The sequence below is a fragment of the Perissodus microlepis genome, chromosome 9 (genome assembly GCF_051167445.1).
Source record: "Perissodus microlepis isolate ML-2025 ecotype Zambia chromosome 9, ASM5116744v1, whole genome shotgun sequence".
NCBI lineage: Eukaryota > Metazoa > Chordata > Actinopteri > Cichliformes > Cichlidae > Perissodus > Perissodus microlepis.
In genome coordinates, this window is record NC_140469.1 from 9597579 (window position 1) to 9613912 (window position 16334).

The 16334-nt window shown below is 41.6% G+C and overlaps 1 protein-coding gene across 6 annotated transcripts in view; it reads right to left on the reverse strand.

The window, feature by feature from the left end:
* ntng1a (netrin g1a) overlaps positions 1–16334 on the reverse strand; it is a 117994-nt gene that overhangs the window by 27570 nt on the left and 74090 nt on the right. For all 6 annotated transcript variants that reach the window (XM_084938935.1, XM_084938934.1, XM_084938937.1 and 3 more), the window contains exon 4: positions 7529–7701. In XM_084938935.1, coding sequence (XP_084795061.1) covers positions 7529–7701 — 173 coding nt within the window. The remainder of the gene's footprint in view (positions 1–7528; positions 7702–16334) is intronic.

A 16334-nucleotide genomic window follows, 5' to 3' on the forward strand; every position in this document is an offset into this window, starting at 1 on the left:
GTTTTAACTTTGTAATGCTTGAAGCTGGTAAAACTGAGGGTTATCTTCCCATTTACATACAGTACAAAAACTTACGCAGGGGTTTGAGCTGACACTGTCACTGAGAAAGCATTATGTCAATAACTAAAGTTGGGAATTGTAGTCTCAAAGAAGACAGTCACTGGAACCCTGCACGGGAATGAACTGCAAGGTTGCAGACCAAGAAAAACTTCACCTCTGCAGAAAAGTTGCCTTCAAGCCAGACTCAAGCAAGCTAATGACAACCTGCAGACAGATTATGCATACTGAGATGAAACCGTTTGGAGAAAGAAGGGAGAGGCATACAACCCAAAGAACAACATACCCACAGTGAAGCATGGTGGTGGGAGTATTATGCTGTGGGGATGCTTCAGTATATCTGGAACTGGGAATCATCAAGGCCGAAGAAATTACAAAGAAGAATATGTGAAGATTTTGAAATGAAACCTCAAGCACTCAACAGCAAAATGGTTCTGTCTCATCACTTCCAACGCGAAAGCGACCCAAAACATAGATCGGTCCTGGCAAAGTACTACCTTCAGAAGACCAAAGCAAACATTATTGACTGGCCTCCCAAAACCCTGACTTGAATCACAATGAAAATCTTTGGGGTGAACTGTAGGCCAAGATCCAAGCCATAAGACCATCAAATCTGAGGGAGATTAAGAGATTTGCCAGAGAAGAAAGGGCTGAGTTTGCTCTGGAGACATGTGTGAGACTTACCGAAGTCTGCAACAATGACTGCAGGCTGCTATCCAGCAAACAGGATACACAGTTTACTATTAAGATAAGATAAGATAAGATAAGATAAAACTTTATTAATGAGTGGGTTCCTCTGGGAAATTCGGTTCCAAATAAGCACAGCACCGACAGAAGTTATAGAGTTACAGAATATTATATATATATATATATATATATATATATATATATATATATATATATATATATATATATATATATATATATACACACACATATATAAATACAAAGACATATATAGATAAAAATATACAAAGGGGATAAATAGAATAAATAGGAATAAAATAAAAATAAAAATACAAGTGGATTGCACATTTCAAGTATGGAGTCTATTGCACCGTTGACTATTAACAAAAAGTATTGCACAAAAGGTAATTGCACAGTGAGGTGAAGAGGCACTACAGCTTAGTTGTTCCCCCCTCCTTTGTCCTCCTGTTTCCCCTCCCTCTCCCCTCCAGAGAGGAGTTAAACAGTCTGATGGCGTGTTAACATCAGGGAGGCTAATAATTCTATCCATCTGTATTCCATGTGTGAAAAGAAGTTATCAGGTTTATGTGTTTCTTTCAAAAAAAATTTGAAAAACTTGTATTTTTGACTTCTCAAGTTTATCTTAGATGCACGTACTCTCTCACTGTTTCCCAATACTGTACGTACTCTGTATCATACGTTCTCTAAATCAAGAGATCCAGTCTGTAAAGTGACAACAAAATGTGAAGAGTTTTGAAGAAGATGATGCTTCATGAGCATAGTACCATATCACCCCATGAGAGCACTTCGCTCTCACATGCACTAAAGCATATACTTAGGGCTGGATCAGGTGACCCTGAATCCTCCCTTAGTTATGCTGCAATAGGCATAGGCTGCTGGGCGATTGCCATGATGCATTGAGTTTTTCCTTTTCACCTTTCTCACTCACTATGTGTTAATAGACCTCTCTGCACTGAATCACACGCTCTCTTCCACAGCATGTGTTTATCCTGTCTTCCTTCTCAAACCCCAGCCAGTCTTGGCAGATGGCCCCGCCCCTCCCTGATCCTCGTTCTGCCGGAGGTGTCTTCCTGTTAAAAGAGTTTTTCCTTCCCACTGTTGCCAAAGTGCTTCCTCATAGGGGGGTCATGTGATTGTTGGGTTTTTCTCTGCATGTATTATTGTAGGCTCTACCTTACAATATAAAGCGCTCTGAGGCAACTGTTGTTGTGATTTGGCGCTGTATACATTTTTTTTTATTGAACCGAATTGAAATTGAATTAATGGATCTTTGCATACTGACATCATACACATGCAGTACTTGAACTAACTAAGCACACAAACTGCACAGAGAAACATGGGTTCTCTAAATCAGGTCATCCATTTGAAGTGCATACACGGATTCTGGGTTTAATATAACACAGAGGATATATTTTTACAATCTGAATTCAACTTTTCAGAGGCCACCAGTTTTCTGCCCCCTCCACCGCCAGCTTCTATTTCCCTCAGTGTCCTCAGCCCTACAGTGAAATGAACTGCCATGGTTAATTCTCCAACTGATCTCTCTCCTTCTGTCTCCACAGAGGAAGGAAGCAAGAATGAGAGAAGCATGGGTGGGGTGGCTGGGTGTGTGTGAAGGGCTGAGGGGGTGAGAGACGCAGATGAAAAGAGCGAGAAAGACAGAGCCACCCCAGAAGGCTGAGTTAGCTGTGACAGAGAGTGATGCCCACTTCCCCTCCTTCTATCCTTGCCATTCCTTTTTTCATCACTTTCTAAATCCCGCTCTTCTTCTGCGCTCTCAACACAGAGCCATTGTAAGACGACATATCAACGACTCCCCCAACCCCACCACCCAGACACACACTGCACCCCTCCCCACACCCAGACTCCACACCCTCTCTGAATGATGATTCATCGAGCTCCTTATCGCATCAGACTACTTGATGGGCATAGTAAAAAGAAATTAAATCTTAATTAAATTTTCATCTTTGACAAATTTGTCTCTGCAGAGCTGCCATATGCTCGCTGGGTTTGGGGGAAACATTGAGAGGGAAGGAGACTTTTGGAATTGGTGTTGAATGGGCTTGAAAATTACAAAACAGCACAAGGTGCATTTTTCTGTCAGCCTTGAGCATTTTCTTTTCTATTCAGGAGGGATAACCTTGCATTCCTATAGATTTTTCACAGCGTTATTACATTATGGATTTTTCTTCCTCCAAGACAAAGTATAATAACGCACTTTATACTCGGACTGTTTTTCATCACTTGCAGGGCAAAGGGAGCATGTGTGCGTGAGTGTGTCCTTGTGTAGTTATGAATGTGTGTATGTATGTGTGCATGCAGGTCTGGATGATCACCTGTGTGTGTGTGAGTGTCACCTTTTTTAATAATGTGATGTCAATCTGGGCTCTGGGAATGGGCATTTCACTAACCCTCCCTAAGTCTCATAACGTGGATCCTCTGGGAGGTAGAATAAGTCATCAGTGGCCGGTGGCCGGGAGCCCTCGAGCGCCGCAGAGAAAGGCAGAAATCACAGCGGATGCAATAAGGAGACAGGGTGGAATAAAAGTTGGGCTTTCATATTAATGCCACGGCACTCAAAGTTATAGCCCTGCTGCTCATCACTCTTTCTGGAAATGATGTATGGGAGGAGTAGTGGCTGCTCTGGAGCCTGTGTTCATGTGCTTTTGTAAGGGGCAGTTGATACTCACTGTTTTTAGAATAGAATAGAATAGAATAGCCTTTATTGTCATTGTACAGAGTACAACGAAATTGGAGTGCCACTCCCTTGGTGCAAGTTTCAATAATAAATACAAATGTAAAATATAAAAAGTACAAAAAAAACCCAATCGTATTACTCAAACAATAGTATGTACTGTTTTTGTGCTAATTGTTATGTCAAATACACTCACAGATCAATCGCCTATTTACTCACTGAAGTCTGCTAACAGCAGAAAGTCTAAAGGTGAGACGCAGGACCTGGATCATCTCCCAGCCCCTCATTTCAATGACACTAAACTGCTGTATGAACAGAGTACTTCCCGTATTGTGTGTGTACCCCAGGAAGAACACACATTCCTGCCTTTCAGTTCAGGAACAATATAAACAGCAAGCAGTAAAAGTCTGGGGGGAAAGAGGCCATGAAATGATAATATATTCCATATTTCTCAAGCTCATAGACTGCTGTATTTCTCCTTCTTGGCAAGGGAAGTTTTACTGTAAATTCCAATATTACAAACAGTTGCCTTCATGCAGTTTTATACTTCTTTCCCTGAGGTTTGCTCAGGGCTGCAAGTGAGATTCAACAAACTTTCTTAAACTCACATTTTTAAAATCAATTAATTATGATTAATGTGACGAAGGTGATGATGATTATTTGGCTGCTGGGGGGCAGTGGGAGCAAGCTGAGAACAAAGCATTTTCATTTCATCACCTTACACAGCAAGGAGAGCTTTCAAATGAAGTCATGACTCTGGCCACCTGGTGAACCCAGGACTAATTTTCACTCCTCGTTGTTATTTTGTTTCCTTGTCTGCACTGTGGTTTGTTACCAACTGCCGAGGTTTGATGTCAGTTCACTAGTTGAACTCTCTCTGCTTGGTTCATCCACAAAACTGCATTTGAAAAGCAAAACAAAAAGTATTAAAAAGTGTAAAACAAAGAATTCCTTGTTGTCCTTGCATTGAGTCAGATTTAAAACATGGGTCCACACCAGCAAATGTTCTTCAAGCTCTGTGAGAAGAAGATGTGATGTGACGTCATGCCAACGCATTAGACAAAAGGAGGTTGGCCCACTTACTTCAGCTCGAGCAGGAGTAATTGCCTCTGTTCTACATTAGCATCGCAGCTGCAGCTTAACAACATTATTTATTAACTGTAATCCGTGTTGTTTATTAGTGGAAAGCTCGAGTCCCCTTCAAAATATAACAATATGAGATTATGCAGTCTGGATGCACAATTTCCCCAGTGGCGATATTTGTTAGCATTCTACTTTTAATTGTGACATTCCTTTGTGTTTCCGAAAACACCTCGGGGTCAAAAGTAGAGAAGCCTTCTGCTAAATGCGCATTTCAAAATCGCAGAGAGCTGCCCCAACCTTCATCCTCCTGACCAACGCCTCCAGCGCTTCCGGTGGATAGCGAGGTTTTCCCAACCCGTTTGAGAGTCACAGTCTCTCCAGCGTATCCTCAGTCTGCTCAAAACATCTCACCTTTGAGACGCCCAGGAGGCATCCCTAGCGAGACACATTAAAAGTAGCCAGTGGCTACCCCATTGGCTACTTTTAATGCGGCTTTTCTCTGAGCTCCTCATGAATGACTAAGCTCCTCATCCAATCTCCAAAAATTCCTACCTTACAATGGTGAAGAGGTCTGTATGCCTGAGTGATCCCAGGAGCTGTGCTGTCAGGTCCAACTTGGCCCTACAGTCCTGGTTAAAGGGCCAAACTAATGCGGTCCTACTGACCACTATGAACTCCTTGCATCTTTTGAGCAGGACTGAACAACATGATGCAGCCAAGACGTAATTTTTCAAAAGCATGAAAAAGTAAAGGAGCACACGTGTGTGTTGGTTTGCATTTAGCCTAATGTTACATAACTTTGTAAGCAGCCTGTTCTATTGCAACTTCTCAAAATTCCTGTTTTAGTAGAAATAAAAGTCTATAACTAATAAAGTTGTAATGCAGTTTAGAATTTTAAGCAAAATAATAATGTGGTTGCTGAACCTCCCACAGATTTATATAATCAAGAAAAATCAATTTTGCCTGAAGGATGGAAAGAAGTATGAAAAAGGGCACAGACTGTTAACGGGAAAACTACAGGCCCGTAAGTCTGACATCTACAGAGGCGATGCAAAACCTCATCAGTACCTTTATTGTTGACAATGCGCCACGTATAAGCGAGCAGGTGCATTTAGTTTCTTAGGTACACCTGTTTACCTGACAGTAAATCTGGTAGCGATTGAGTGCAACCAGACATGGTCAAATATCAAACTGAGCGTTGGGAATACTGAAGAAAGGTGATTTAAGTGTCTCTGAAAGTGACAGGTTTTTTACTTACCGCCCTGGGCTGGTTGCTAGTTTAGTTTCGTTCTTAAATTAAAGCAAAAAAAGTGATAGAAAACGAGTTTACACAAGAGCTACTAAATTAATCCAAGTGTCAAAGGGCTGTCACCTGTGGACAGGTTAAGAAAGGTTCACAGATACCAGATGATACCACAGTTAAACCTGTAATCCTCTTTTGGAACAACATAGAAGATTTAACATCCTTTAAATAAATTCCACTAACATTGTCCAGTAGTACTTAATAATATGGCCCACGACTAAGAGTGCTGTAATTACATGAAATTTCAATGTATTTTATTGGAAATTACATTGTAATTAATTTACGCATGGATAGTTAAAGGTAGGCACACTAGAATAAGGAGATAATGAGAAATAATTGCATTGTTAATATTTTATTAGTAATTTTAGGTAGTGAATGAGCAGTTTTAGGTACTGGAAGTTTTTTGGGGGGGTTGTTTTTTTTTTGTTTTTGTTTTTTTTACAAAAAGGGAGACACAAATTACTCTATAAGTAATTTTAAGTGCTGCATAATTTGTTTGGAGTGACTTAACTTTGCTTAAACTTCCAGGTATTTTACAGGAAAGCAGACAATACTTTCCTCAACACTGCTTTTCAAAGTTATGCTTGGACAGTGACTGTAAAAGACAACAAAGTTGACTCCCTCATTTAAAGATCACACAGTCCTGCAGAGTCTGTTTGTTGTTGCTTTCTTTTTCTTGTAAGTTAGTAAGGGAAAATGGCCCTTATCACATTTATGTGGTAAAATAAAAGTTAAATAATAGAGCATCATCATGCATAATGAATATTATATAAAGATGTATACATATCCAAAAAACGTACTTGTTAAGTGTTGAGTGTGCTTGCAATATAAGCTGGAGAAATACTGTTTGTTTCTCTGCAAAATTACCAAGAAACTACACAGTACTTCAATTTACTTAAGCAGTAGTTAAACAGTATTATTTGTGTCTCCTTTCCTGTAAAATACCTAAAGTTACACACTACTTATATTTACCTACAGTATAATTATTTCTTTGTTTCCTGTAAAAACCTGACTTATTATTCCCTTGTTCTAATGTACCTAGCTTTAAATATCTGTAGGTAACTAAAATTACATTGTAATTTCAAGTGTTAATTACAGGGGACTTACACTAGTTTTCTAAAGTGCTACCCACGTTTCTCTAAAAAAAGGGAGAAAAATGATTCTTTTTTTGCACAGGCTGCATCAGCGTATAACGAGCTTCCAGAGGACGTAGTGCAGGTTCTTTCACTTCACTCTAATTAGAGCGGTCAAGAAAAGGACATTTTCTAGAATACAGAGCTGTAGAAGAGAGAACAACATCCCATTTACACTGTGGTCTTTTAACTAGACTGCACTCTGGTCTGGAAACATTTGCTTCAACATAACATCACTAATCATACACACATCTTTTTTGCATGCTATTAATTGCTTCACTTTGCTTTGAAACGCCACAGCTCAGCATCTCTGAATGTAACGACCGTCTGAATTCTCTAAAAGGACACACAGGATACTGATAATTAGGACTGGACTTTTATCACTTGTCTCTGTGGATGCATTTTTTAAAAAAACAAATTCAACAAATTTTCCATTATTTTGTTGAGATCTATAAGACCTCCTGAAAGTCCTACACTGCCATGTCATCCATCTTTTTAATTAGCCAACACGTCAGAGGTGTGCTTGTGTTCGAGTGTGCGTGTACTCACAGATATTTGCGGTGCCCTTGGGTATGGGCAGGTATGAGCCAGCACTCCACGCTCGCCCCTGGTAGTTCCTCTTACAGCGGCCGCAGTCGGGCCCAGTGGTGTTGTGTTCACACTCACAGCTCAACTTCTCTTTGTCATACACGCAGCTGTTGGCGTGAAGATTGCACTTGCACCTGTCAAAGCAGAGGAGGGGCAGGGTTGAAAGAGGACAGGCACGTCAACATGAGTGAATTTTCCGGTGCTGAATAGAGAACAGACGGCTTTTATTTTGTTGGACAATGCTGCTGAAGGGCAGCGTGTCCTTGAATAGCAGTGGCACTGGAACACAGGCAGAGCTGCTAAAACAGTCGCCTTCTCAACTTCAAGAACTGCTAGTTCAAAGAAGGCAGGCGACTGCACGAATGGATCTGGCATCATTATTTCCTCCGCTTTTTTTCTCCCCCTCTCCACTCGGGAAGGTAGCTCGGTTTTAATTGTCCCACTGGAGGATGCGTAATTGTTGTAAGGTCACAGCTGATGGACACGAGAAGATCGGGAGGGAGAGGGGGACAAAGAGGTGCAGGGAGGGCCGAGGAAAACAAGTTAAGTTAAATTGCGAAACAAGCACTTGGAGATTGAAGACGTCGAAAGGCTCGCAGCTCCGAAAGATGACGAATACCTCGGAGTCAGCTAGAGGGCGGCGTGGAGCAACGGCATGACTACCTTCTCCATGACAAATTAATATGAGATGAGATCTCAGAAGCACATTTTCAGTTTGGAAAGAGGGACTCCCTCAAGGTGCACTAAATCCTCACTCACATCCTGCTCACTAGAACATCCATTTAACAATAAACTCAGCAGATTCATTTTCTGCTGTGGCTAGATGAGTATTGGGGGGGGGGTGTGTATCTGTTAATTTAATTTATGAGCTTCAGTCAAGCACTTTGAATTTTTAGACCGTTGCTGCAGACAACAACATGACTGAATGTTTCCACATTTCCCAGAGAAGAGCTGTGAAAATTTGGTGACAATGCATTCTAACATAGTCTGATTTAAACATGAAGTAGGAGTAGGAGAATATTCCCTGCCCACAAGTGGATTAAAGGATTAAAAAAAATCTTTTATACTCAATGGCTGTCTACATTTCTACTTTTAGGTTCCGCCAGTGTTATGTCGGTGGTTTTGTTATTTTGTCCATTTTCTTTATAGAATCACTACTTTTATTTTGACAGCTAATGCTGAAAAAGGTGGCACGACACACTCCCCAAAATCATCACCGTCAAGCATAACCGTGTTGTTTTTAAAGAGTACCTGCCATGATCCCGAGCCACTGCCTGCACTGGCTGAAACAGGCATGACTCACCATAGATTAATGGTGCTGTATTTGTTTAGTTTGAGAGAGGAGGAAAAATGCTGAGAGTCAGGTAAAATGCCACTGTTCAAGCCTGTCTCAATCATTTTAAAGTGTAGTTTCATTCAGCATACTGGGAGTCTGTTACAAATGTCTTTTCTTTCTTCTCAAATCAAAGAAAATGTACACAAAAAGAAAGAAAATTTGTGTTTGGCCGATTATTCCTTTGTTGTAAGAACGCTTCTTGGTAATCAATCTTTTACCGTTGGAAAGCCTATTTATTGCTGTGAATGACCACAGCAGACCTGGTGACATCAACATGCTTTGCAGCATTCTTTATTAGCACACACGGTTGCTGTTCACAATGCACACAGAGCTGCAGCTCTCCCGCTGCCCTCAACATTACCACAACAACCCCAACCACAGGAGACAGTACAATATTTAAGTCGGCGGGGCGTGATTGCAGATGCCGTGCAGGTGCATCCGCCTTCCCTGCACGGTACCGCAGGCCCCGCCCCGCCACAACTGCCCTTTAAATGTTGTCACATTTGTAAGGAAAATGCATTTGTGGGTTGAGCAACAGAGTTGAGTCGATGAGTTGTACCCATGAAAAACTTGCTAAATCTCTGTCAATGCCAAACAACTTATTCTGATGTAGATGCTTGTTTGGTGTCATTTATTGGATGTCTGGATGATTGAAAGCTGATGAAACAGAGTGGCAGTTTAACAGCTTACTCATTTAATAAAGAGGGGCCTCAGTAGCATGTGGAAGAACCACTAAATGCCCACAACAGCCTGGCGCCTCCTCCGCATGCTGGTCACACATTGCTGTGGGGTGGCATTACATTCTTCAACCAGCATTTGTTGCAAGTGATGTGGTTGTGTTGGTCACAGAATAAGCTGTTTGGCATTGGCAGAGAAGATCTAGCATGTTTTTTAATGGGTACCACTCATCGACTCAACTCTGCTGCTCAACCTGCTAAAACATTTTCCTTAAAAATGTGGCAAAATTTAAGGGGAAATAAACTGGCCTTTTATCTGTTAGTGAGAAACTTCAGTACCAGCTGGCCTCTCTCACCCTGCCCATCCTGCTTTGCCACATCATGACTCATAAATAAACACAATAACTCCTAAAAGTTTTAAATCACACACTGTCTCTGACCCTGGAAATACACCAACCTGCTGTTCGCACCCCTAAATGAAATGCTGCAGAGCTAATGAAGGTATTTAAGACAAACTGTCAAGAACCCCGCGTTTCACTTATAAATGTCACCAGCTGCAAATTATATCATTTACAGCTAATTACCATGAAGTCTGTAAATAATAAGCCAGCATTGTTATTTGGCTATTTTGTTTTTTTGGAGTTTTTTGTGGCTAGCTCGCTTCACTTTTTAACACCATTCCAAGAACACGAGGAGCACACTGTGTGCTTTTGTAATTTAGCAACACTAGCATAGTCACATTCATTTCAAATATTCCATGCATATCGTATCATTTTAAATCACACAAAAGTTCTGATGTGGGACATCTGTTGTTTTGAGCAAGTGGCACAGAAACTGAAAGGTGTGAAAAAGCTTTCTCGGTAAGTAATGCTACAGCTTTTATTTCTTGTGATGTCAGGTATATTTTTAATAAGCCGCTGCTACCTTATGCTGGTTGTCTCATTTTCAGGTTACACTGTAGCAAAAGGCTGTGCATAATAATTAGGCTGACATCTACAACTTTAGTGTTTCTAAGACAACAAAAGCTTATTTCATGGATCTCCATATACTTTTTTTTAAACTACAAATGTGAAAGCTCATCCAAAATGGATATGATTAACTGGAAGCATTCAGATCTGACATGCATTACAACCACGTGAAATGAGTCTATTTATTTCCGCCTGATAAATAGGTGCACAATACTATTAATGCTATCAACCCAGGAGTCACCCCTACTGGTGTGCCTAATATAAACCTTCCTTCTCGACTTTACTTTCAATCCAGAGGAGTGGTGGCTTCATTCTGACCTTTTCTGGAAAAACTAAGCTCCTCATCATGTCTCCAAAATCATGACCACACAATGATGGAGGTGAAAGGACTATCGAGTCAGGTAAAAGTAAATAAGATATCCAGCTAACTCACCAGGAGCAGTGATACCAAACTCCTCAATGCATTTAGAGCCCCAGTGGGGCATAAGCTGCATGAGGAACAGTGGGGGTCTATTGCTTTGTGGACTGGGAAACAATTGAAAACAATGGGCTTGGTGTTGGCACGCTTTTCTTAGTTTTTGTGATATTTTCCTGAATTTTTACTCGTGTAATGGCATCTGTCAGAAAGCTTTCTGTTGTCTCGGTTCTGTGTTACAGATTAAAAAAGCGTTAAAAAAGAAATAAGAGCAGAAACTCTGTCATTTCACAGTCACCATGTGAGGCCCGTCTAAGAGTCCACTTTGAGCTTTGAGCTTGACTGGGAAATTCTTTTGTTACACTGGCTTAAACGTATCACAGCGTTACCCGGTCGACACTGAGACGTAGCAAAATTGATTGAGAAAAAGTGCCTCGAGTTGAGTTGACGTGCACGCGCAGCTAAAAATCAAGACAAGATCAGAATCGGGTCCCACGGAGTGCCGCTCAGCGCAGCTGCTCCCCACTCTGTTATAAAAATCAGATTTTTACAGTGCGTGTATGTGGAGTGGATAGGCAATGTGGTGTGAAATGACTTCACACAGAGCCCTTTGCGGTTTAACCTTCAGCTTCTTTTAACATCTGCAACATTTTAATCAGCGTCCAGAAGTGATAGTGCCATCGGCATAATGATGGAGGCAGCCAGTGAGGCCCGCAGGGCCTCATACCCGCCAGTGCTGTTGTGCTTCCAATCAACATCGGCTCCTGAATGCGAACACCAGGGGACTCTCCCTCACTGCTGCACCAGCAACAACATCTTCAGAGAAAGAGCCAAGTAAAATTGTATTTAACAGCAATTTAATAGCAAATCTCCTCCAGGGTTTTGCACGAGTTCGATGTTGTGTCTTCGTTTCCTGTTGGCCGCGCTTTACTTTGAAAGCTCTGTGGCGTGTTTTCTCCTACCTTATCATTCTCCTCATTTCTCTCTCCTCCCTCCACCTATTAGTCATTTTTTTACTTAGCTCCAATCTCCCCCATTAATAAATATTCATGGACCTAAGGCATCTTTGTTTTTGTGTGGTGCTCTCAAAGTGATATTGCTCAAGGCATTATTGAGTGTGCCAGCCACCTGTGAGCTAAAGGTCCTGATATGTATTCACGAAATAACCCATGAGGCTGTGAGCTCAAATTGCTAGACTGGCAAAAAAGAAGAAGAAAAAAAAAACAGGATGGAAAAAAACTTTGAAGTTTTGATTCCATTTTGTCCAAGAGAAAGGAGCGAGCATATTCTATCTGAGCAGGGTTTAAAGTTTTCCTTGAAATGTGGGAAATAGAAGATACTGTTGGGCACAAATTTATTTTTTCCCCTTTATTCCGGTGCAGCAGAGCAGCCCGCTGAGACTTAACTTACCTGCAGCAGCTTGTCCATGACCTCTGCAGTAATGGGATTCTGATTGACATTGGGGGTGCCGACGACATATTGGAGCCTTTCCATTGATGACGGCAGCAACAACAAACATAAACAAGGCAACACAAAGCCGTTGTTTTCAGGAAAAACACCCTTATCCCTTCCATTGGTTCAGCCACTATCCGCGTAATTCCTTTTAGCCGAGTTCATTCCCAGCCATCGCTCCATTTTGCTCGTTGCGGCATCAAAGCCAAAAGTATCAGCCACTAATTAATAGTAATTATCCACAATCCAAGCAACAACATCCCCGATGCACAAAGCTGCTGATCCCAACAAATTGAGCAGACTAAACTCAACACGGTCCTTAAGTGGGTTAACTAAGTGAAGCAATTAAATTTCAATCAAACGGCCAGGTGTTTTCATACTCAAGCCAACTGGGTCAAATGCTCGGTTAATAAATGCTTCTTTTAGCGCGTCTGCATTCAGTGTCTGCTGTACATGAGCGACAACACACCAGGGGTCGTAGGGGGGCAGGCGATAGGGTGAGGGGCAGCTGGATCAGAGGACAGTGCAGCTTAATGATGTGTGATCAGAATGGAATTGAAAAACAGGAATGGCTGGGAGAAAAGGTCTTGGGGTGTGTGCTTAAGTGTGATTGGTAAATTGTACAATATATTTGTCCCACATGATCTCATCCCAAACACACACACACACACACACACACACACACACACACACACACACACACACACACACACACACACACACACACACACGTGCATCTATCGTAATATCCTGCATTGACATGTAAGCTTGCAGCTGCTGTCTGTAGTAAGTTAAAATGGATCAGCCTGCCTGCTAACGTGTTACCTGCTAATTGCCTCTTCTACCTCTTGCCCCCCTGTTCCCGGCCTGCGGTGCATTGTGGGAAGTGGAAGAAGTGAGATTTCAGCAACAGCTCTCCTGGGATGGACCTCAGCCCCCAACCTCCCCCCTAATTATATCCGCCTTCCCCATCGCTCCCTCTCTTCTCACTAGAAAGCAGACGGTTAGAGAAAAGTGCAGGCTGTGAGAAGAATCACGGCAGATTCACCGAACTCCTCGCCTCTTTCGGGTTTAACTTGCATGAGAGAATACATTTACACAGCCGATGAATGAGCAGACCTTACAGATCTGTTAAGTGAATATGTTCGCAGTTTAACCTTACAGGAGCGATGCTGAACATAAAATGCCTTCACACGTCGATTTGAATTCCTCAACACAATACCCAGCTTTAAACAACCCGAGTGCTTGTGACCTCCACCTTTCGATTTGGTGGAAATCTTTTTATTCTTATTTTCTAACATATTAAACATTTATTTCTGTTACCTTCTAGTCTGCTTTTAATTTATTCGCACAGCTGGCAGCAGGAGAGAGCAGGAGACAAAGTATCAGTTTCAGAAAATGATGTGAGGCCAGAACGGGCAGTGCAAGCTACAGTCATAACAGCGAGTTGCACTGGCTGGCTGCGTGCCTTACGATAATAAATACTGGACAAGTGATACGCTTAAGGAGGCAATTAAGTCTTGAAGTGGCACACACAGTGGGGAGCCTGTGAACTTAAAATTTGCAGGACTTTTAATTATTTCAGTGGTTGTTTTGGTGAGTGGATGAGCAACTCTTGCTTTCTGTTGTGTAATACTCTCAACATTATTCACTCTAAATATGAAAAAACAATAAGATCTCGCCAGACTAACATAACCTTGACAATAAATACTTCTTTAAACCACTCAATCTATTACAATCCATATGACGCCTAGAAAACTTTACAGTATATTTTACAATTGCTGTGCAAACGTGGTTCTCCTTTTGTCTCATCCACTGAAAATGCAGAAAAGTGTAAATGCGGAGCCTGCCTGCATCAATCAGCCCGAGTCATCCATCTATCGAATCCTCAGCATTACTAATGTATGGGGTTGGACATGCTATCCAAGCAGGAGTCAATCAAGAGGTCTTTACTGCCTGTGACACGCCAAGCCAGTTCAATAGAATCGACATGCTGGGCCTCAGTGATACTGCGCTCAGCTAAAGACTACTGGCTGTGGACCCAGCGACAGCAGACGCACCGCAGAGGCATGAGAAAGCTCCATCATAGGGAAGACACACAGTTTGAGGTGAGGCCAGGTGGAGAAGCGACATTAGCTGATCCTGTCATTTCATAGGAGACATTGGAGCCCTGGACTGAAGTAACTCCCTAAAGACGCTGCAGCATTGATCAGTTTGGGTCCGCAGACTGCGAGGGGTGACTGCTTTTGTTTGTGTGTGTTTGTGTGTGTGTGTGTGAGAGAGAGAAAGAGAGAGAGCAAGCATTTGTAACGATGATTTGTAGTGATATAGAGTCAATCTGCAACCATACAACAAAAAGAAAAGCATCAAAAAATAATAAAACACCCCACTTTTCCTTGTTTAGTCTTATCTCACTGCTTCCTACTAACATCACTATCCATTAAACTTTGGCAACACTCTTCTTTGTTATTTAATCCCGGTGTCTGGAGCAGACACTTCACACGGCTACACCCACTAGGGGCCATAATCTGAAACCAGGGTAAGACCCAAAGAGCAGGTGTAATTACAGAAAATGTTGACAGTTTTCCAGAGGGGTTAAGTCTTAGTACACTTTGCTCCTTATCTGGGGTGAGGGTCATTAGTAGCTCAGGTGGTTACTATGTTCACTTCTTAAAAAAGAAAATCCCCTGAAAGACCTGTAGTGCAATCATCTGCAGTGAGCGAAATGAGGGATCGCACGGCTCCCCGAATGAGCCAGAAGTAAAAGAACAAAGTGGGTGTGAGGAGGAGATAATTTGAGCCATACATCAAAATATAACTATCTGACTGACTCTGCTTTGTGATTGCAAATCTACACACAAGGACACTGTATTAGAAGGTATTTCTAGATAAAACTACAAAAGAAATGAAAGTAAAAAGGGACATTTTTACAAACAACAGCTGAACAACACAAGCAAAATGCTATTAGGATCACCTTATGGGAGCTGTCCGTTCAGCACCACAGACACACAACCAATGACAACATGAGCTAAAATCTGTAATCGCTCTTTGGTCAGTGGAAATCATGCCAAAGTCGGACTCGAAAAAAATACTCAGAATATTCACAAAAATCTTGCACAATATTATTGTTATAACTATTAGTATTTATTTATTTATTTAGGATTTTTTTTCCCTGATAATAATTAATTTACGCGGAAAAAATTTGCAGAAATGTATAAAATTAGATCCAAAAGTAAAAAAACAACAACACTTTTTTTTTGTCATTTTGCCTCTGTACATTACACTTGGAATTGTGAGCTGTTTCTCTCCTTCTCCATACTTTATTCTTTCCATCATTCCCATCAACCAGGTTCATCTAGGTTTCATATGTCCAAAGAATCTTTCTCAGAGCTGTGGAGGCTCTTTTAGGTGTCTAACCTCCCATTCTTGAGTGTAACCAGTGGTCTCCACCTTGTTGTAAACCATCTGTACAGTATTTACATTCATGAAGAAATCGCTTGATACACCTACCACATGAAGGACATTGATTGCATTGGTGTGGTCTGACCTTCTTTTTTTATTTGGAAGGCATGGTGTGGCTAGTACACCTTCCCACTGTGTGCTATCCACACTTCCATGTGTGTGCGTGCAGAGTTGGAAGTGGGGAAAGCAGCCACAAAACCCCAGCACGGAACAGATTCGGCACCAGTGACAATAGATAGGGCATCTATTAAGCCAGACATGATTGAAAAAGCTAGAATGGAAGTGTGTTGCAAAGTGGCTTGTAGATGTGTTGACACTGTGGGCAGTCTAATGTAGCTTAAACAGCTATTGGTTTGCCAATGGTGTACTTGCTGGGGTGGGCTGGCACTGATATAAGAGACCTGCTGGGACTGAACTTGACTTTATGGACTACCTGAACTATGTATTAACTACAGTA